General features: G+C 36.1%; 1 protein-coding gene across 1 annotated transcript; it reads right to left on the bottom strand.

Moving 5' to 3' along the window:
* Window positions 1-1,037: 1,037 nt before the first annotated feature.
* On the bottom strand, window positions 1,038-19,264 carry LOC105445848 (lactadherin-like). The gene is made up of 10 exons (XM_030985938.1): window positions 19,216-19,264; window positions 18,574-18,741; window positions 12,951-13,055; window positions 9,871-10,029; window positions 7,460-7,788; window positions 6,121-6,280; window positions 5,179-5,393; window positions 4,011-4,012; window positions 2,859-3,057; window positions 1,038-1,194 (listed from the first exon to the last, which is right to left on the bottom strand). The coding sequence occupies exons 1-10, from the start codon at window positions 19,262-19,264 to the stop codon at window positions 1,039-1,041; spliced, it is 1,542 nt and encodes a 513-aa protein (XP_030841798.1). The 3' UTR covers window position 1,038.
* Between the last annotated feature and the right edge of the window lie 4,479 nt (window positions 19,265-23,743).

Below are 23,743 nucleotides of genomic sequence, written 5' to 3'. Positions count from 1 at the left end.
ATAATTTTACCCGAGGTAATTTGAACTTCCCGTAAAATGCATTATTGAGAACGAATAAATAAGTCAAATCTAACATTAAATTAACATGGGGAATTATTAATGAAATATATATATTAATATAATATAACGAAAGCTTCATCCCTTATATCATTTATACTATTTGATGACGACGCCAACATTTTTTTCTCTCACGAGAATTTGGATGCAACTATCTCTTAATAGTAATTTCACCCTGCAATATAACAAATTACAATTATACCCGAAAGTTTAGCTTATCTCTTTTAAACAATGGTAGCTTATATCATGAAAGGTATCAAATTATTATTTTCTGTCACTAATAGATATAATCTTGATAAAATATAATTAATGCCGCAAGAAGGGCTAGATACAACGTAATTTTACAATTGATTGCATGTCAATTTTGAAGTTACAGGCCCCTATTGGCCACATACTCTTATGTTTTGTAAATTATTTACACTGTTACACTGTTAAATTTTCACGATATTCACGATTGCTGAATAAATAAATGTTCATGACAATATGTACACTTCCATTACCCTCCGGCTTAAGCGTGACCTTCACCTCAGTCGAGAATGGCAAATATTCTACCTTAATGTCTTGCCAAACGATACTTTTACTGTGACAGGGATTCGAACCCCGTACCTTGTGCTTCATAGTTCACGAACCTATCCACTCAACCACAACACCTACACAGTGTGTTTATCCCCTACTTGTGGGTAAAATCAGATCTTACCATGATGCGAATGCTGCTCCTTTTACAAAAGATAATAGCAATAACAAAGAATGAAAATAATAATGATGATGATAATAATAGTACTAGTCATTATAACAATAACAATAACTTTAATATGTTGATAATAATAGTGAAAGTAATAGTGATAATAACAATAATAGTTATAATAACAATAATAATAACAATAACAAATGAAATAATAATGAAAATGATAACAACAATAACAATAATAACAGAATATTAAAATTTAACAACAATAACATCTAGTAGAAGTCTTCTTGTTTTCAAAGTTCCGTTTGATCAGCTATGCCAACAACCTCATATCTCATGGCCTGGTGCCCAATCCAAGTGAGTGGGTGTATTCTGACGTATCGAGCAGTGATTGGTCGAGGGAACAGTATGGTCTCGGGAGTGGTGTTATCGTAGTTTGCTGCGTAGATCTGAAGATCATGATGAAGAAATGATTATGTTAAGGGCATTGCATGGATATTTTGGTTCAATTAAAAATGGTTTATATCACAATATGTTTCGCGGGATAAGCTGAATTGCAAATGTGTAGGCCTCCTCACAAAGTAAAAAACATGAAATGCTATTTGTTTTTCTTTTTTTATTTAATTTATCTCCACTTCCTTTCCTTGTATCTTTCTTCATTCTCTTTCTCTAATGTTCTTCTCGAACTTTCCTTTTGTATTTGTATTTTTTATATCAATCTTTCACCTTCTCCTTATGTCTGTTCAAATATATGTTTTCACTTTTCTTTCCTTTTCTTATCCAGATATTTATAAACTTATCTTCTTCAACATATTTTTCAATATTGCACTTGTTTTTATTAAAAGCTGGGTAATTTATGGACTTTCCTATCACTGTTGTAGTGTATTTTCAATTGCGCCATCATTCGGTGAAGGCGTTCCTATACGCAAGCATCATCACCTGCGCGTCATCAGTTTATGATGCATTATGTAATATGGCTGTTTAGGAACGTTTGGTCTCGTGGATGCTATTCTACTGAGATGTCCTAAAATATAATATCATTTATACAGTCAGACATAACTTTGGAAAACCGAGCACAGGTAAATATGCCAAAAATGGCGTATAATGCACGATACATATAGACTCTTTAAAGTTCAATGCGAGGCGTGGGAGACAGCTTGCTATTAAAGTCAGCATGCTCTTTATATGTGCTTTAAACAAATTGCTGTGGGTTAATTACCCTTTAATGATTCGTCATATAATACAACTTTATTTTAATGACCAACGCTTCGGAATAGACATAACCACGGCATAATTCTTTGTCTACAGGGTTTGGGTATCTTTGCCTAATATTTCAAAAACAATCCTGGATTTAGCTCATGCTGCAATCATAGTTATAGTCAGGAATCCCATGACTTTTACAAGCCGATCGCCTGTCTGATTATCATGGTATTTATGATTAGAAATAGAAATGTCAACAACTGTTTGCCAAACAGCTTTGAACAAAACTATTGGGGAAATGAGTATGGTAAAACCGATCACTTAAAGATGTTTACTTTTTTGAAGCACTATGATCATTTTGAATAGCTATTTTTTTAAGGCTTCAATATTACACCATATCACAGACACTGGTAATACGTAGGGTCACGCATCTCAGATTTGAAAAACTGGAAACATTGTTAAACGATGCCTTAAAAGATAAAGACCAGTTATGGTCATGCGATTGCATTGTAAAAGAAACGTTGTGGAATCGATCAGAAAAGGTTGATCATCTAGCACATAAGTATTGGTGTACTGGAAGGTTCTGGAATCATCAAAATGATAAGAAATTTGGCCCAGTCTTGGTTACAAGCACTGTACACAGAAAGATGTATATGGGACTAGGCGACACGTGCGCGATATCTATCAGGTCCAAAAAGATATAATAATTTACCAAATATATCAATTAGTAGGCGGTTTCTCGGCAAAATTTGTATCATCACGTATTAGTTAAAACATTTTCTTTCACATGATTGGTAATAAGAGCTTTCATTTCATATTTTGAGAGGGGGGGGGGCGTTTCCAAAACTGATCTTTACTTTACCTTTAATGTACATCAACAACAGGTCGACGATGCAAGACATGTAGTACTTACTCTTTGTTCACCACATTGTGGTTCCAAAGCATAAGTCCATGTCACGTTATCCAGCGAATAGGATACCTTGACAGAAGTAATCCATTGTGCCAACTCGAATCTGCCTTGTACGATAACACCAGTGACGTTAGAGGTCCTTCCAAGATCTATCTGACTCGTTAGTGCGTTAATAGAAGTAAGACTTAGCAACAAGTATAAACTGATAAATAAATAAATACAGTTATGAAATAACTTTGACAACCCAAAATTTGGCTACCCTCCTGGAAATAAATACACATTTGTAAGTAATACAATTTAGAGAATGAAGGCGCGTAGCTAAATCAAAGTTTCCCATTGCTGTCCTTCCTTTTTTTTTTGATTGGCATAGGACGCCAGTGCCCCCCCCCCCCACTCAGTGTTATTTAGAGTACGTATATGCTCGTACCCTCTTTTTGAAAGCACCCCCTATCTGAGGACTGCCAACATTTCCGAACCCCCCTTTCGCGGGCTTTTCGCGGGCTTTTCCTGCCTTAGAGACCCCCCTAAATCAGGAAAAATGCTGAATGTACCCCCCCCCCCCTAAATTCGGAATAAATTCTCAGGAGTCCAAAGAGATGAGAGAGAAAAAAGAAAGACACCCCCTTTTTAAAGAAATCTCCGGGTGAAAAGTCAAATACACCTCTTTTTTTACAATTCTCGGGCCGGACTTTGTCGCACGAAAAGTACCCCTTTACCGGACATTTTGGCAACACGCATGCGGTCATTCAGACCTCTGAGTGGGGGGAGGGGGCGCCAGTGCTGTTAAACAACTAGACCAAGGATACGGGCCAGTAGTTTCGGCGAAAGAAAGTTAGATTGACTGACAGCTTGACAAATGTTAAATCTTTATTGATCCTTTGTCGGGGGTGGGAGGCAGATGAGTTAAAAATGACAAGCCACGTACCTCAGTCGGATCCTAGCTTTGAGCTTGAATAAGTGCCAAGTTGTGATATATATTTATAATATATATACATATACATGTGTGTGGGGGTGTGTATGTGTGTGTGGTGGTGTGTGTGTGTGTTGTGTGTATGAGATGACGACGAAAACAAATTTGAAGAAGAGAGGTTTCAAGCTCTAAATCCAATGGTTTTTATGAGATCGCAAATTTCGAAATTTCGAAATTCCATATACATCTTCATCAAGTGATCAAGACAAAAAATTAAGAATGAAAATCCTTTAAAGGTAGTGTGTCCCATTTGCAGGTCAAAAAAATGAAATTGGTAAATTCCAACGGCATTCGAAAGACAATACTTATTTAGAACTTCCCTCAAAACTGACGAAAGAGTTTGAAAATGGCTTTTTGTGGGAAAATAACGATCATTAGTTGTCGAATCGACATGAGTGATTGCATTCACCGAACTAATAGTCTGATTTTCAGACCCTTTACCGAATGGTTGTCTATTTTGTTGCTGCACAAAAATTCAATCAGTTTAATTTTGGCCAATACAAGTAGTGGGTTATTGATGTAGACAAATGCTCATGTACCTGTTACAGCTGATTTTATGTATGTTATTACCAAATAAAAAAAAAACATGACAGTTAGTCACTCAATAATAGTGTCTGACAAGGACGTCTAGAAAGTAAACGGGTTTCCTTGAATGAATTGAATACTGGGACACTGTTAACGTTTATATTTCACAGATAGGACGTACATATTGAAACGTATTCATATAATTCCTGCAAATTTCTATACAATTTGATGTTGGCTGCAAAAGGGACATAATATCTTTAATAGAGGGTTTCCAACTGTCCAAGGCAATACGAAAAAAGTTTAGAAGTAGATAGATAATTACTAAGAAATGTGTCGGTAAAAATCACGTATAGTTACAAGTAAATACTTGCTTTCAAAGCAGTAGGCGAGGTAATATAAATCATCAATGATTAATGCCACCTTTGGGTTCGGGTTCGGGTTTCATTTGGGCTTTACGTAAGAGCGTTAATATTGGAGTTAGATAGTGCTTGAATTCAGTAAGTGTACGACGTTCAGGAAAAACGGAATTTATGCTGAAGTGTCTTTCCGGGGGGGGGTGGGTCGTTATTATAATTTATTTATTTATTTATTTCTGATATTTATGCAGGATGGCACATATCACAAATTTGGTGGTCTTCCATGAGGCCCTGTTTGGTAATAATAAAACAAATAACAGCATCAAAAACAAAATAGATAAATACACAAGCATATAAACAGGTAAAATACAAATTAATTAGTATCCCCATGAAATAAATGATCATTCAAGAATCATCCTTGATCATTTACAAGAAATAGGTGAATGGAATTAGTGTTTAATATCGGACTCACCTTGACCCATTTATCTATGTCATCATCCCTAGCAAGCCATGCTGCCTTTTCGTGTAGAGTAACTCCACCGTTTAATCTTCCATCTGATGCATTGTAATTAAGATGATAATCGGACGAGGAGGTGAGACTAGAGTCTGGGATTCGTCCATCTTCCACTCCCATTCCTTCCCCTTGGATAGGACGTGAACAGCTTACCTCTTCACGGTTCATTGCAGCTGAAGACAACAAACGTACAAACAATTTTTTTTCAGTTTATAAAAGTGATTAGTGATATATTAGGTTATTGTTTAGAAGTTAGTTGCTAAACGAGTTTTCAGAAAACCAAAACTTTTTTAAAACTCGTTTTAGTTCAACTACTGCGAACACACGACAGGCTGGCGTGCATAATAGCATAATAAAACCGCAACGCACCTCGTATAAACTGGAAGCGAACACTAGTGAACTTTTAGAATACCGCCTCTTACCAACAACAGAACGAACGAAACAATACGACTGACCAAAATTTCGAGTCGTTTTGGAGTCGATTTGACGATGTAGGTTTTAGCGCCGTCAGTGGGTTGCTTGCTAATCGAATCCTCGGTCTTCGCATCTCCTGCCGATCATTTAAACCGTTCGATTACATCACCTACATAGATACCAAGTGTTGTGGTCCGGTGGTCCGCATTTCGATTCCCTGCCCTACACAAGTGTCCTTTAGCAAAACATCAATCTATACATTCCTAGGTGTGAATGGGTGCCTGCTATTTTTTCAGCGCTAGTTGCTCTGGTGGTTCAGCTATAACCAGTGTAATAATGTCTAGCGCCGTGAGCGTCACAGCGTGACGTGACAGAGAGGAGCGCTTTATCAAATACCTTTTGGATTGGCTAAACTAAGAAGACATTATTATTATTCCAATCCTTCTTTTGCTGCTGGGTCTTTTTAAGGATGTAGCCTATACCCACCTAATAAGTCATTGAGAGGTCCATAGCCAGTGAGCTCTAGCCTGAGGGCCCGGTGGTCATTATTGGCCGTCTTTGGATGGATACGAAAGAATAGGCATTCGATCGGCTTAAAGATGTTGTGCACCACAACACTATTTGAGTCGTAGTTTCCTGTGTAGACCTAAATGAGATAATACAACCAAAAGATAATGAAATAAACTTGAGTGTGAAGTGTTGAATTTCAATATCTACTGATCAAACCAATTATGCAACTTTTGAAATATATGTTTCCTTTCTACGTTACTATTCATTTGTAATACTTCTGTTAAAATTGTTCATACATTCACCATCACTTCTTTACATTTTATTTTTATATATTATATTTCATTTCATTTCCAGGAACATAAAGGAGTATAACAATAACAAAGAACAGAAGAAAACGGGAAAAATAACAGAATAATAGAGACATATCTTCATTTGCACATTTATTGCCACCTTTTTCTTTACATATTGATTGTCTTTCAACTACCAATATCCTGGACCTTTTTCGCCATACTATTTAGGCAGTTGGGTTTTTTTTATACATAAACGTTAACACAGCAATTTGTGATTAGGTCACATTTAATGTTTCCGACAAGATTTTAAAAAACATGCTGTCTTTTTTGTCAGTAAGATTTTAATGGATTTTACATAGCCTATTTTCTGTGTAATTGTCTGTGTTTCTGAGTAATATCTTTCGCATCTCTCCGTCTCTCTCTCTCCCTCTCTCTCTAAAATAATAAGTAGATATGAGGGTGGAACAATAAACATCCAATAACGAAGTGGATTCTAGGGCACACTTCGAATTACCCCCCTTCGAATTACGAAGAAAATAGGAAAAGAGGCAAATTATAAAAAGAGGAATAGCAAAGAGAAAAATAGGAAAAGGATGAAGAACGAAGACAATAGTACCACACGCTAATCAGTGGCCTTGTATATCATCTCCCCCAATGAGACCGGTACCCTTCCCCCCCCCCCCCCCCCAAAAAAAAAAAAAAAAAAATTATGCCAGCGCCCCTCAATATCTGGGCTTACACTACGCCACTGATTATCATCATTTATTTCATTGAGATTTAAACTCTTTATATGCCACACAAATAATCTTCCTGTAGTGTCACATTGTATTTATCATTAGATAGACATACCGAAGGCTTCATGATTATTTAATTGTTTCCTGGGCAATATCTGGAATGTTGTTATTGGAGCTAATCATGATCGGACAAGGGTAATTTTGCAAAACCACTAGAATTCCATTAATTGGCACATTAGACAAATGAGCAACCGTGCGGAGAGGTCAAGTAAGCAAACCAAGTGTAAATACCTTGACGGTGTTGGTGTTGATATCCTGGTTGTGGGTCCAAGATGATCCGTCCATACTGGATGAAATTGTGTACGATGTCACCCGCTGTTGTTCAGCATTTGCTCTGCCTTGCGTCATGATGGCGGTAATGACAAAGATGGAATTGAATTTGATCTGAAGCCAGGGGTCTTCGTCATCCATAGCGGATACCCACGCAGAATTACTGTTAAGACGGGCTTTCAGTTCACTCAAATTATTACTTTTCTTACTCGAGATTGTAATAGCGCTGTTTGGAACCTTACCGCTTTCTAGACCAACTGGACTACCTCGAGGTGTACTGCACAGCTTCACTGTTGAAAAAAATCACATGTCTTTAAAACACAGAGACTGTTTTTAAATGGACCACGAAACTATCATCTTATTAGCGCACTTCGAAGTTCTGGCACTTATGGGTTAGAAGACATGGGAATCTTTTAATGTTTATTACCAAATGCCTGTCCCAGTTTATAATCCGAACGCTTTACCTAACCCCGAAATCGGACCTCATCATCACCTAAAACCCAATTACAACCGTATCCTTAACCATATTGCCCGTATTCTACTAAACCTTAAACTTTTTTTTTTTTTAAATAACACATGGTCGTGATTTTGAAGAATACGGTACTATATCTCTGACAAATTGAAGCCATGAACAATTGTCGCCCAAGCAAGTTAGTGTCTCAGAATCCCTGTAAATTATATTACGAACCTAATTCGAACAGTATGTGCCGAATACCGAAGAGGTTTTAGGTGGAGAGTCTCAACTAATGATAATTAATGCAAACACGTGGCAATTTATTAAGGATGTACAATAAAACAAACAGAGCGTCTTGTTCTCTGATGTCTGATGGCTGACGCTTCAAAACTACACAGAAGAGTTTTAAAGGTAATACAAAGTTTTGGTATGGGGTCATGAATTTGTTTCAAATGAACATATTGGAAGTATATGTGATCTTACAATATTCAGTAATCATTGTCGCTGTTGAAATCGAGTCTAAAGTAATGAAATTTTAAATAATAAGCTATTCATGTTGTATAGCTCCCTCTCAAGGTCAAGATATCAATTTAGCTATAATACAATGTTTCTTGACTAAAACCGACCGATTGGCTATTCCCGTTTGCAAATTATATATCACAACTACGTCTTCTGAGATTTTCATGGTCGCAGCTACCATTGTTTGGCCGTAGGCGCTATTTGAAATTTATCAAAATTTACCGGGAGCACCGGTAAATTTTGATATTTAATTTTTCTCGGAAGCAGAAGTGTTTTAGGGGCTAAATTTTCTGGTGCTTATAATACATCCACATGGGCATCCAAATATATACAAATTGTAAAGATTCACTATCCAGCCAATTTTCAAAATTTACCAAAACTTTGTATTACCTTTAATAAGAAATGGTTTTAACATTATAGATTAGAGAGCTTAAGAGAGGTTTTTAATGCGTAGCTAGCTAATTCCTCAAATTAACGAGCACAGAAAACTAGTGTGCAGTTGTAAATTATGCCTAAGTCTTTCTGAATTTCCATGGCATTAACATAAAGAATTCCTTGAGAAATAGCTTTGACGGATCCCCAAAAATTTTCAACACATTTTCGTTAATTAGATTTTTTAAATTTCATTTTGTTATCGTGAAGGATGTCTGTATGAAATGAAAACAATCAAATTTCTTTTTGGTATGTAAAATATAATTAGATAATCGTTGGTATATATTACATAGTTATGCTATAAAACGAACTTTGGTTTGCCGATTCCTGTCGTATTAGCTGAGACTAACGATCTGAAATCGATCGGAAAGGAAGGCAGTTCCTGGCAATTGGTCAGAGGGAGTTATCGTAAAATTACCAAAGAAGGGATCCCGAAAAAAACTGCAATAACTGCCGTGGCATCACTCTATTGTCAACACCAAGCAAAATATTGGCAAAGATAATTATTACACGTATCATAGATGCTGTTGACCAAAATCTCAGAAGGGAACAGGCAGGTTTTCGGAAGGGAAAAAGGTGCACTGATCAGATATTTGCACTTCGTAACATCATAGAGCAATGCACAGAATGGCAGAGGAAACTTTATATAAATTTTGTTGACTTTGAAAAAGCATTCGATAGCATCCACCTAGACAGCCTGTGGAAAATACTACGCAAATATGGGATATCAGAGCAGTTAGTTCTTGTCATTAAGAGCTTTTACACCAATTTTACATGCAGAGTTGGAAACAGTAACCATAAGTTCCAAGTGAAGACTGGAGTTAGGCAAGGGTGTGTCATGTGCTGCCCTATGTGCCAGGAGGCATTATGGGCAGTAAGTAAGTATGTAAGTAACGATCTGTATGTTGTGACTCCATTTGTTTCAAGTCTCCTAGTCAACACATTCCCATTATTCTGAAACACTTACCAGTACAGCAAACAACAGCTATACTCTCCTCCCTAGGATTCATCGCCGCCCTCTCTTCGTACCAGCAGTCAGCAATGCTAGTCACATCGACAGGGCACCTCACAGTCACAGTTTCAGAATTATTATCTAAGGACATAATCTCGAAGAGATCTCCTCCCACTGTCGCATATACATCTTTTGGGATATAATCAGAAAGAACACAAAATATGAAAGAGCATTTGGAACAAAATATATTTGCACTTCTAAGTCTAATTATGATTTTTTCTAAATTATGTATAATTGTCTTAATTCCTCAAAGATATCGATGAGTTCTGGTCGTGAGATTACATTGTTTAAACAAATTGTCTGGTAGCAATAAGAATTATGTAGTACCCAGGAATGGATGTACACCCATTGAGGTAATGAAATCATCGAGGAGGTAGAGAATTTACTCAGTCATGATGGCCGGACGATCTTGCTTACTCATTTCCCTTTTGCAAATAGCTGTAGAAGAAGTTAATGTCCTCTGGTACAATGGACTGCATGGATGAATATTGATGATGAACTTTAATATCTGACAGTAGATACGTCAGTCACGCCGCCAAATTGACTCCACATCAAGTTCGAACCTACCGAATAATGGCCTTTCGAGTGTAATGTAAAAATAATTCAGTCTTAAGTATACAAGCCCACCGACATCCCCCCCCCCCCAAAAAAAAAGCGTGGTAATTTTAATACACGCGTTTCATAGGTTGTGGGCGATAATGCATTTATGACGGTTTTGTGAAACGACGCCATGGCCATGACGGAAACACTGTACTTTAGGTTGGTATCCTTGGTGTGACTAGAATGTACCTGACGAACACATTAAAGGGATAGTTGAGTTCTGTTGCAGAGGGCGCTACATAACAAGTGCGTAGCCAGGAATTGATTTTAGGAGGTGCGGTAGTAAGCGTGCGAATCACTTAAAGAGCGAGCGAAGCGCGCTCCCTAGGGGGGTGGGTGCAGGGAGGGGGGAGTTCGCGCGGAAGCTTTGAAAGAAGACGATTCGTTGTACCTTTCTCGACTCATAATCCTTGTCTGAATTCAGTCCGCCCCTCCTGCACGAAGCGCGGAAGCTTTGACGTATTATTAGACAAAGAAAACGATTCGTTGTACCTTTCCCGACTCTTAATCCTCATCTGTATTCAGTCCCCCTCCGCGCGAAGCGCGGAAGCTTTGACGTTTCATTAATTTATTAGAGAAAGAAGACGATTAGATGTACCATTCTCGACTCTTAATCCTTATCTGAATTCAGTTTCCTCCTCTCCCGCACAAAGCGCGGAGACTTTGAAGTTTCATTAAATTATTAGAGAAAGCTAAACGACTCAAAGTACCGTTCTCGACTCTTAATCCTTGTCTGAATTTCACCCCCCCCCCCCCCCCCTCGTGCTAAACTTTGACATTTCATTAAATTATTAGAGAAGAAGACGATTGGTTGTACATTTCTCGACTCTTAATCCTTGTCTAAATTCAGTCCCCTCCCCCTCCTCCTGCGCGAAGCTTTGACGTATTATTAGACAAAGAAGACAATTCGTTGTACCTTTCCCGACTCTTAATCCATATATGTATTCAGTTTTCCCCTCTCCGCGCGAAGCGCGGAAGCTTTCATTAAATTTCATTAAAGTTTCATTAAATTATTAGAGAAAGAAGACGATTCGTTGTACCGTTCTCGACTCCTTTTCCCTTTTTCTTCCTACGTCCTCTTACTTTTTTCTTCTCTTTCTCTCTCTTTTTTTTTTGGCCTGCGTTTTTTTTTGGGGGGCGACCGCCCCCACCGCCCCCCCTGGCTACGCGCCTGCTACATAATTGTTTGCGAGATAATGAAAACTGAGTGTCAAATTTGAAAGAACATACAATTTAAATGACAAAATCATCTTTGTCGATCAAATTTAGTTCAGAGACGGCAGAAATATCCATAAATATAACGATGTCTAATATTTGTGTACCACCACAAATTTTCGATAATTTGAAAAAGCCGTTGAAAAAACGAAATAGCGCCTTTTACGTAGTATTTCAGCCAATGCCAATGTTGGCTTTTTTGTTGGCTTTTTCGTTTTGGTTACATTACGCACAACAAGGCGGCCCATGTATTTTTTATTAATTATTTACTTAACGGTCACTGTATTTTTTGGAAAGTGGAACTGAAATTGTATGATCGTATTGGCTAAATTTCAAACATGTTGGGGTCTAAAATTACCTTCATAGCAATTGTAGGTGATAGAAGGGTACTAGAAATGTCATAGATAAGAATAAGAGCAATAACCATGCACTTTGAAGGCATTTGCGGTCTGAAAACAGAACTCAACTATCCCTTTAAAGTGAACAGAATACAGGACTGTAAACTTGATAAAGCATTTACCTTCATATTCTAGATACTTGCAGACCAACCGTGAAGCGTTCCTGGACCAGTTTAATTGATGGATTAGCATGTAGGTTGTAGGACGAGAACGAGATGTGAAAACTACTCTTCCTTCACTTTTACTTCCACCGACTAGTCTCACGGACTGGACGAAGGAGTCTTCATGCAATGAATTGAGCAAAAATACAAAATGTAATTATCCTGTTCCGAAAATGTCAGCCCCGACCAAGGATCGATCCCCAGACCATTCATATGAGAGTTTTTAAAACGAGCCTTCACCAATATTAAAGTATACCACCACGTACTACAGTACCCCCCCCCCCCCCCCAAAAAAAAAAATAAATAAATAAATAAAATAAAATAAAAATAATAATAATAATAATAAAAAAAATATATCTCTTTAACTTATTTTTTTTTAATCCAGAGGTTGTTGTTGTGGATTTAGCCCCCCCCCCCCCCTCCCTCTCTCTCTCTCTCTCTCTCTCTCTTTCTCTCTCTCTATCTTTCTGTCTGGCTCTCTGTCTCTCCCTTTGTTTCTCAATCGCTCTCTCTCTCTGTCTTTCTTGCTCTTTTTCTGTCTCTGTTTCTGGTTGCCTATACCTGTATGTCGCTCACTCTGTCTCTCTCTCTCTCTCCCTCTGTCTATATCACCGTTTTGTGTATCTCTCTCTTTCTCATGTAATTAATGTCCTCCTCTTACCGTACTCGCATCTGTCTCCACGGTAGCCATTCAGGCAAGTGCAGTTAAACCCCTCATCTGTTTCCTCGCAGGTTCCTCCATGTTGACAGGGGTTCGATAAACACGCTGAAATTACACCACACAATATGCATGTAACAAGTTATTAACTGGACGCCATAACTTGATACTTTAAAACGGACACTTAATATTTTAAAATTTAAAACATTGTATACAAAAAATAACATTAAAGAATACAAGCACTTATGTACTTGTATTCTATATTTCTAGGCTTGAAATTAAATTAATACAAAATTACGTACAAAAACATACACGTTCAATTGAGGTGTGACATATCAGAAAAGTAGTACAGTGCAAAAGAATAAAAAGACAAGAGACACATCATCCAAAGAAGTACAATGTTCTTTCGAGACACCCTCATGTAATGTAACAATGAAACTGATATTTGTTTAAATTAAATATCTGGGAGAGCTGAGGAATCTGAAAGCTACATTACGTCATTCATTATAATCTTTAATGTATAACCTTTACCCGTCCCCCCCCCCCCATACAAATTAAATTAAATGAAAACTGCAAAAAGCAATGATTTTTTTTAATGAGATTTTCTGAAAAAAAGGCAATGCCATAAAATCTGCGTGTATTTTGAAATTAATTCAAAAGATAATAATATATATCAATGCATAATTGTGACATTCACCAGAACTTATTCTCTCAAAGTGTATTCCATCCTTGTTTCCTATTAAAGCTGCGCACCTCCAGACCTTGCCATCAGGAGGGCCAACATTGTATTTTGTTTCTTCTTCACATAATGAGTTGTATTTCTAGTTCCTCAATTATTAAATACCGGACTATCCTCTGGAAGGAGATTCATTCCTCAAAATGAAAACCATCTAACTCTGCTATTGATACCCCAACACCCTTCGTCGCCTGCTATACAGCGTTAACTCATCTCTGTGATTTTTATATTCAAAATGAACGACCGTTTTAAAAAAAATACCGTACCGGTCCACAGTTGTGTTTATTTATTTACGTGTTTCACAGAAAGAGACTAAGTTAATCCATCTAAAATTACTTAAGCCATGCCGGTTAATAAAAAGGCCTTGTGAGTACCTAACTCGTATGGTATCACCAACTCCATTTTTAGCTCATTCAATACATGTTCTTATAGTAGTATCGATAATGATTTGATAATAATCTTGCGGGTGAGTCTATGTGCTGTTTGATTTTACCGATGGGCAATCACTCCCCCTTTTAAATCGACTTAGACAAGGATATATTGACTGATTGGTGAATACTTAATTGATTCGTAAATAGCAAAAGCAGGTTTATAATATTAGTGCGCATTTAATGTTTTACTCGCTTTTTTAAATGTACCTTTCTGTGAAACGTTGAGGGGATGATGATTATCCTGTCACAAATTATTTGTTAGCGGTGTATACAACATTAAGAGCAGATCGTTGATATATGTTTGTAACCAATGTGTTATCCATTGTTTTCCCTCTGGTTAAAAATGTAATCATTGACACCATGTATGAATTGCCGTCGCCAGGTAAAAATATAAGAGACAAACGTGTCAGAGGTAGATATGTCAGAGGTAATAATGCCTGGGGTAAAAATGTCAGAGGATAAAATGACAGAGGTTAACATGACAGAGGTAAAAATGTCAGAGGTACTATGTCAGAGGTAAAAATGTCAGAGGATAAAATGACAGAGGTAAAAATGTCAGAAGTAGAAATTAATGTCAGAGGGTACAACAAAAATGTCGGGGTAAAAATTAGCGCCGTCATAATATCTCAGCACTTTATCACACAAAATGTCCAGACATAAGCTACTGGGCTTGTCTATTATATTCCTACCTTCTATATCAGAATGTATATTTTATAAACGACTGTGTATTTTACTTCGTACACGTCCTGAGGATAATACAACGTGGAAAATAAATGTGAAACTTATATTTTGTGATCAGGTTTGCATATATTAATTTCTAACATTTCCGATATTTTAAATTGGTTGGTGTTTTAATTTTAATTTGGTTTTGAGGAAGTAAGTAGATAAAATATCAAGATTGAATGAGATACCGTATGGAATCATAAATATAAAGATCGCACAGAAATTCCACAAATTCAGTTATCCGACCCATATTCATGTTCATCCCACCAAAGACTGTTATGACAAGAAAGCGTCAAGGATGCTTTTTCTTCATCAATACTTTATTACAAAAGTTTAACAAACAATATCAAAGCTTCGCTTGAAGAATGTCAGATAATAGGCCTGCATGAAGTAGACGTTGAGACATATCTAGCCAGGTATTTTGTCATGTGCTTTCAACTTTTATGCAGAACGTTTCGAAAGACAGAAGTTGTTGTATTTGTTGAGTTAAACATAACAGAGTGTAACACTTATCGAAGGCCATTTTCATTCTTTCTTTTTTTCTCATTTCAATTGCATGTCTATTCATTGAAGGTAATACAAAGTTTTGGTATGGGGTGGTGAATTTGGTTCAAATAAACATATCGGAAGCATATGCGATCCTACAATATTCAGTGATCGTTGTCGCGCTTAAAATCGTGTCTGAAGTTATGAAATTGTAAATTATAAACTCTTTATGTTGTATAGCTCCCTCTCAAGGTCAAGATATTAATTAAGCTATAAAACGATGTTTCTTGACTAAAATCGACCGATTGGCTATTCCCGTTTGAAAATTGTATATCATAACTACATATTCTGAGATTTTCATGTCGCAGCTACCATTGAAGGGCCGTAGACACAATTTGAAATTTATCCAAATTTACCGGGAGCCCGGTAAATTTGTATATTGAATTTTTCTCGAAAGCAGAAGTGTTTTAGGAGCTACATTTTCTAGTGCTTATAATACATCCATAGGGGCATCTAAATATATCAAAATTGTAAAGTATCACTATCCACTCAATTTTCAAAAATTCCCAAAACTTTGTATTAACTTTAATGAAAAATTTGATATTTTATATTAGTATTAGCTTGTAGATGAATCGAGCTTCGTCATTGTCATGTTTATTTTTTGTTTTAATGATATAGTGACGTCGTAATCTATGAAGGCCATAATCTTTCTAACCCCCCCCCCCTGTATTTTTTGGGGGGGTGTTGCATTTTAGCATTACATATTGGCCTCGATCATCGGAAATTGTTTTTCCTACACTATTCCTACATGTACTTCGGTTTTCAACAATTATACTAATAGCGGTGTTCATGCCATGGCACATTGGATGGATAATTATAATATGTGTATGTCGCGCACGATTCATTGCTCTTCTGGTCGCCATGGCGTTCATTTTTTTCTCATCTCGTTTCTAAGTTTTACCAATGCTGAGAAATAATGATTTACATTTGGCAGGTTTGCAGTTCAGTGAAAAATTCCGTTTTTAAGGTATTTCTTTTTTTTCTTCTTCTTACGGGGGGGGGGGGTAGCTTTAAATAAAGAATCATATCATTTGTGAATGATAGTGGATTCAGTGGGAAGGATTACAAAATTATGCCTCACACCTTTTATAAATCCTGCACCAAATATCCTTCAAACAATATTATCATGATCAGACATAGACGAAAGATTCCATGTATGGTTGATTGTCTACGAAATGGAGTTAAGTCTTTTATCAATTCTGCTTGTTGCTATGGCAGGCAGCGAGTGAAAAATAACTTTTAAAATCAAATTATGGAAATGCAAGCATCACTTTAAACAAATAGAACTTTGTTATTCCTTGCACATTTTTCCTGATTGAAGTGTCATATGAAACTTTTTAAAAATGTGATTTTTTTTTCTTTGAAATTCAGATACCGCCCGCCAAATGACTTTTTGGTTTCCTCTCGTCAAATTGTTTTTAATCACTCATGCGTGAAATATTTATCATATGAGTTGTATCAAATGCAAGAGGAGGGTCTAAGCGTTACAAATATGTGTCATTTATTAATTATAATTTTGATTTGGTTATGATAAAACATCGATAATTCTCGATTTCGTTTTTTCTGGGACGCACTGTATAACATATTATTTGATTATTTTATATATTTGATTCATTTGATTTCCAGTCACATAAAGTCAAACGACATATCATAGACAATAATATAAAAAAAACAGTCATTATGATAGAAAAATGAGTGAACATAATGACATATATCAACGATAATAGTAATGATAAAGATGATAGAAATGTAATTAAAAAAGAAATCATAATAAAATAAGGGAGATGATAATGATAGTAATAAAAACAATAAAAAAGATAATAATACAAATAATTATGATAATTATGATAATAATGATGGTAATGTAAGATACGTAAACAATAACCAATGACTGGGGATCAACCCAAAGAAGTACACATTTCTGATTAAGGGCTCTCCTCAATTATCGTTGCCCCCCCCCCCCCCTCCCCCTCCCTAATTAAAAAAAAGTAACGAAAAAGATGAAACGACTAAATGAATACAATGTCAATGATTATAATAATAACTGAAAGACTATACGATTATAGAACAAAATGTGGCAACAGGAAAATTCAGTCAGATTGTTCGAAATGAGTGCACTATGGGAGGCATATCACACAAAAAGATAACAACTTAACGCATTCACAAATAGTCTATCAGGGTTATCAATACACTAGTCAGCTTTTGCAGAGAGCGGGAAACAGGGTCCCAGTTCACGTATTCCCAAGAGCTGCTAGTTACCATTGTTTCTATTTGATTGACCGCTGTGCATAACAGCATCAATGAAATCCACTTAGCATGCATTATTTGTTACCATGCCTGGCAAGCTTTATAGAGTGACCCAGAATCATTTTTGTTCAGGAATTATACTTACAATTTTAGTTTAAAGCCGGTCTATTGTTTGCGATATTTGTTAAGTGGAAATTGTAAAGTTGGCATACCTAAATAATAGATTCAATATGAAGTCCGGCGAATGAAGTTAGAAGCTCCGTGATAATGGCTTTTCCCATATAATAATAATAATAATAGTGGGTTCTTGTATAGCGCTCATGTCAGTCAGATTTCACCTTCCTGGCGCTCCCGATTATTACCATTATAATTTGTAGATAGTTATGCATTTAGCTTTCCGTATATTCGTTTGGTTAGGCTATCTGAGAAAGATGTGGAGACTGACGAGGAATCGACCTTGACTATATTGTGTAACCATGTAGCTAGAGTAAATGCAGTGTCAGAATAACAGTAAGAAATAGTCAGAGATAACGATTGTCTGTGTTATTGCGTCTTTCAAGTTAAATTTATAAAAAATATCCGAAATATCTACGACTCATTTCCCCGTGTATGATAAAAAAAAAAAACATTTTTTAATTTTTTTACCAGAATTCAAATGGACCTAGGTAATGCTTATATCCTAGGGTGTAGTTGTACTTTCATTTGTTAGAGTATCTTACCCGATATTGCACATATTAAGTAAACTTTTGACAACTCAAAAGATTAGACCAAATATACCTGGAATGGATGAGGTTATAATTGCCATCACAATTCTTACCCGGTATTGAACAGAAATTGAACAGAACCACCTTTTTGATAACTCCTATTGAAAATCATATAAACTTGATATGGATGAAGTAAGGAAGTGCTGTTGGAGTGATGTTGTACCAAATCTACGGCTCACCTGGTATCGAACAGTGGTACCATGTTGATAACTCCGAGGGTACATTAAATACACTTGGTATGCCTGAAGTAACGGCCTTCTTTAAGACTAATTGTATAACCTCCCCAGTTTCCAACGTCTTAGATGGGCACATAATATTGATAGAACTGGGTTGCTCAGCGGCAAAAGCTGTAAGGTTTCAATAGAATAGGAGAATTTTAAAATGTTTCTCTGCATGAAATAATATGTACTTTTATACTTAGTTTGTGTAAGAAGACACCAGCCATATAATTCGGAATAAAACATTTGAAAAGGGAAAAGAAAGAAGGACAAGAAACAGAAGGTAATAAAGGAAGAACTGCTCTCTTAAAATAAATCGATATGAATTGGCTTAGACAATTGTTTGAGCAATTAAGTTTTAATTGAAATGAATCAGGAAAGTCGATAATTATATTTTTTACTAGGATTGATTTTTTTTTTACGGGAAATGTATTTTGTTGTTTTCTTTTATGTTTCACTTCGTTACATTTTATTACATTTCTACTTCATCAAGACAAAAACAATTTGCTTGAAATCAAACGCAGTTGTAATAGACCTGATTATTTATTCCTCATTTTGTTATTATCTACATAATTATATAAACATTAAACATTCGGTTCCTACCTGTTTCATGAAGTAGAATCACGAGCAACGTGAACACCAACGCAACCATGACGAAATTGTTCACCATGCATGCGACACGGTTTAAATAACTAAAAAATAACGAGAAATACAAACAGAAGATTTTAGAGACTGAGTTCCCCTTCTCTCTTTTAATTTTCCTACGACATTTGGGGGCTGCAGGGCGCATGTATTCACATTTGTACGTGTATTTTCACTTACTTGGCAATCCGATCTTTGTAATAAGTTAATTTAATGTGTATGTTATCAGTAAAAATAGAGAAACAGAATGGCGAAACTTCAAAATAAATCGGACCGACAATATGATTGTTTAAAATATAAGATCACAGTCTATGCAAACGTTTAATTTTATGAAACATCTGCTTATCAGGAATAAATTCTTTCAACTAAACAAATTCCCTTCTAAAGGTTCTTTCGGAATGAAGGTTCTATACAAATTCAGTAAAACTAAAGTTTTGTTGTTTTTTTTAAATATTTTTCCCCTTCCATAGGGTTCTTTATTTTCAAAACAAATTTCTTCATATACAGAACATCCATATATCATATACAAATAATTAAATAATAAAAATACATGATCATGTTTATGTTAGCACATTTCCAACACTCTCAAAATATTTTCTAAAGTGAAACCATTTCTTTTTCAATTTATTCTCTCTGAGATTTGTTTGGTATATATATTTTTACATTTCATATAAACGTTTTACAGCTGATAAAATTATATCAAATGATGGTAATTGATTAATAATAATAATAATAATCCGGTTTTTTATATAGCGCCTTATACACCGATCCAACGATGTACCTAAAGCTATGGTCACAAATTAGAGCAGCGACCGACCGATCAGTAGCCTGCTCGGTCGCTGCTGGAATTAGGCATCGCCCAGCGATTAGTTCGGTGCCCGGGCGGCGACCGCCCAGGCACCGAGCGTATTTTGGGCGGCGGATGAAAAGTGGGCAGGCGCCGCCCAAATTTTAACTCCGCGCCAAAACTTCAGCGGCGACCGAGCGATGCCCTAACAACGAGCGGTGACTGGCCGGTCACCGCTCGGTGGCCGGGCAGCCGCCGGGCAGAATTGGTTAAAAACTCGCCGCTCGGCCGCCGAGCAGGCTACTTTTGGGTAATGTGACCATAGCATAAGCGCTTTACAGATATATTATTACCCGGTCATCGTAATTTAGCTGAAAATATTTCTTGTCTTACAACCATCAGAACACAGTTGAGTGCATTATTATTGCTACCGCAAAATCCAAACAATTTATTTTGATTTGTAAGTTTGATCCTTTCCCCCGTATTACGAAATATCCAGAACTCTAAATTCGACCATACTTCATTAGAATAGTTACAAAAGCAAAAAACATGTATGATATTTTCATCATTGTTACTACAAAAAGTACACTTCTTGTCAGCCACTACACCAAATCTTAACAAACTGTCCTTCATATATAATATTCTATTTAAAATCTTGATTTGAAACCACCTCATGTTGATATCTATTGTTGACTGAAATGGAATTTGACAGTACGAACCCCAAAGTACATCTTGAAAATCTAAAAAACTTTTCCACTTTGTAAGGGCTTTACATTCTTTTACTTTGTTTTTTTTAGCAAAGACTGATAAATATGTGAACAACCAACATTTGTTTTCACCACAAGGTGCACGGCTTCGGGAATGATAGGTTCTAAGGCCTTACTAGGAGCTACATGTGTAGTCATTTTAAAACCTGACCGAATTGCATTACAAAGACCATAGTACTGGAGGAAATTTGTTTGTAGGTCAAATCTCCGCTGAAACTCAAAATATGAACAAAAGGAACCATCTATTTTTAGGATGTCATTCACAGTATTCCTCGTAAATTCCAAGCCCCCAAAATACCACTTTGTCATTTATTTTAATGTGGGGGTTATTCCAGAGAGGTTGACTTGCAATGTCGTCAATAAGAAGTTCGACCAAGTCTGACCAAGCGAAAAGGATCTCTTTCCAAAATGGATTTGGAGTCAAGTCTGCTAATTTTCTAAAATAATGTGAGCCCATATTCAGGTGAAAAAAATAGGTTTTGGGCAAGAATGAATTGAACATGTGAAAAGTAAAACTTTCTATCTGAGAATCAGTTACAAATCTTCTAATCCATGATATTTTCAGGGATTTAGCACGAATGTAAATATCAATCATCTTAACCCCACCTTTATTATACAGTTGACACATTAAATTTGTTCTCTATTGATTTTATCAGGTTTGTTACCCCATATAAATGCATACAAAGAACGATTTATATCTTTCATAATTTGCGAATTCGGTTCTGGAAGTGAAAGCAATAAATAGTTCAATTTTGGCACCAACAAAGATTTGACCACAGTTATTCTTCCGAGGACAGTTAAGGTTCGTTTGGACCATGAAATAATTTGGCGTTTTATATCTTTAATTTTTTCAGTATAATTATGATTTACCATCTCTACTAAGTTAACCGAAAAATCTATTCCTAAGTATCTCGAATAACCTTCTGATACCCAATTTAGTTTGTGCTCTGGCATGAGCTGTTTTTTGCAGGCTAAAAAAAAACTAAAGTTTGCTGTACATCTAAGCTCTCGTGGAATTAAAAACAAGGGCTAAAATGGATATAACCAAACATTCAACGTGAAGAAAACCTTGTTATAGATGTGCCTATAAAGTACTTTTTCTTCGACAAAGTCTCCAACGTGTAAATAATCGTACTTACCTGTCTTATTTCGAGCAACAAAGCGGAATCATCATCCAGTTATATATTCACGGGCAACTATCCTTCTATTGCATCAAGAGTGTAAACACCTCGATTTCAACAATCTGCGCTAGATGTTGAATCACAGAAGTTTCAGGAAAACTCCTCTTTTCAGAATAGTACACCGCTGACTTAGAACACGATGAACGGGTCAAGATGCCTGATAGGAACTGCATCCATTAATTGCTCTGCAAAATATTCATCCGATTCTACAGAGATTTATCCGATTTATCTGAAATGAGCCACTCTCGAACGAGGGCGATGAGTGTTTACGTACAACGGCGTGCGTTTATGGCGCGCCATATGCCCAATAACCCCGAAAAACATTGTTTATCGCCGATAAACAAGGTTTATCGAGCGATAAACCATGTTTATCGTGAGAAACTCTGTATATCGACTGATAAACACAGTTTCCCTCGATAAACAAGGTTTATCGATTTCCCTCGATAAACAAGGTTTATCGAAAAACACGGTTATTCGTATTTCGTCAGGAGTGGGCGCTTTTTAAAGTTGCACCCAGCTAGCTCAGAGCACTGCTCCGCACGTGCGCTTTACACCGTAGAATATACCAACACCGTAACACTTGCTCGCGCTCATGACCACGATCGACATTTTCTGAGTGGAGGTATGGCGAAGTATTCTTAATTCCAAAAAAATGATTTTGAGACAAGACTGAATAGAATAATTATGACATTAGATTGTCAAATTTATAAATTATAGTGTATTCTACGTTGATGTGGAGTCCATTTTCTATCATTCTGTTTAAAGCTGTTTTACTCAGATTTTTAACACATAAACTACAAGTTTTATTGGTTGGGGTTTGGTCAGTTTATCCATACCAACTCCTGTTGGCCATTTATTTATCTGTATTTATTTAACGCACATCAAAAGTAGCCCCATCATAAAGGTTGGCATGCCCTCTGTATTGTATTGTATGCATGTAGACGTTTCTCTTAAAGTCATTCTTATATACAGTTGTACACGTATTTAAATGCCAGTCGACTACAAAATGCAATATTATGATTCATTATTTAGTGTCATCTGAAGACAAAATTGTCAAGATATAAAAATATTTGGAGTTGATGTTTGTGTCCATTATTATGTATAGCATTGCAAATGTTTTACTTGATTTTTGTGAGAAAATAGAAATCTATTTTTCATCATTATAATCAGCTTCAGCTTTTTGTGAATAAATATATATATAATTATATATATCAGGAGATATAGATATATGTTTGTATTGATCGTATAAAAATGATAGTTATGTTAACTAACTGTAAAATATGTATGTGCATCTACATCGCAATCATACTGGAAAGCGAATTTAGTTAGAAAGTGCCAATTTACAAGTTAGAATGGTCCCCGAGACAATTTTAGGTCTTCTTACTGTCACTATATTGTGCATATAACTATGTTATAATAATTTACAAGTAACCCAACCCTCTCATGCTTGAGTAATACTTTGTTTTCATCCCAGAGTGATGGGAGAGTGATGGGAGAGAGAGAGGAAGAATTAAAGAATGAGGGAAATATTGGAAGAAAAAATACATCAGGAAGAGGGAAGATGAACCATGAGAGAAAATGTCCCCATCAACTTGCATTTCATGTAATTAGCCAATTACATTTTTTATGGGATTCATGGCCACTGCATTTCACCATAAAGAGGGAATATAAAAACTTTTTCAAAATTATGACCCATTTCAATGACCATTTGATTCGTTCACAGGATTCTCCAAAGTAACATTAAATGTACACTT

Source organism: Strongylocentrotus purpuratus, unplaced genomic scaffold, assembly GCF_000002235.5.
Source record: "Strongylocentrotus purpuratus isolate Spur 01 unplaced genomic scaffold, Spur_5.0 spur5_scaffold_15, whole genome shotgun sequence".
NCBI lineage: Eukaryota > Metazoa > Echinodermata > Echinoidea > Camarodonta > Strongylocentrotidae > Strongylocentrotus > Strongylocentrotus purpuratus.
Note: the sequence above shows the minus strand (reverse complement) of the source record. Positions and strands in the feature narration are given on the sequence as shown.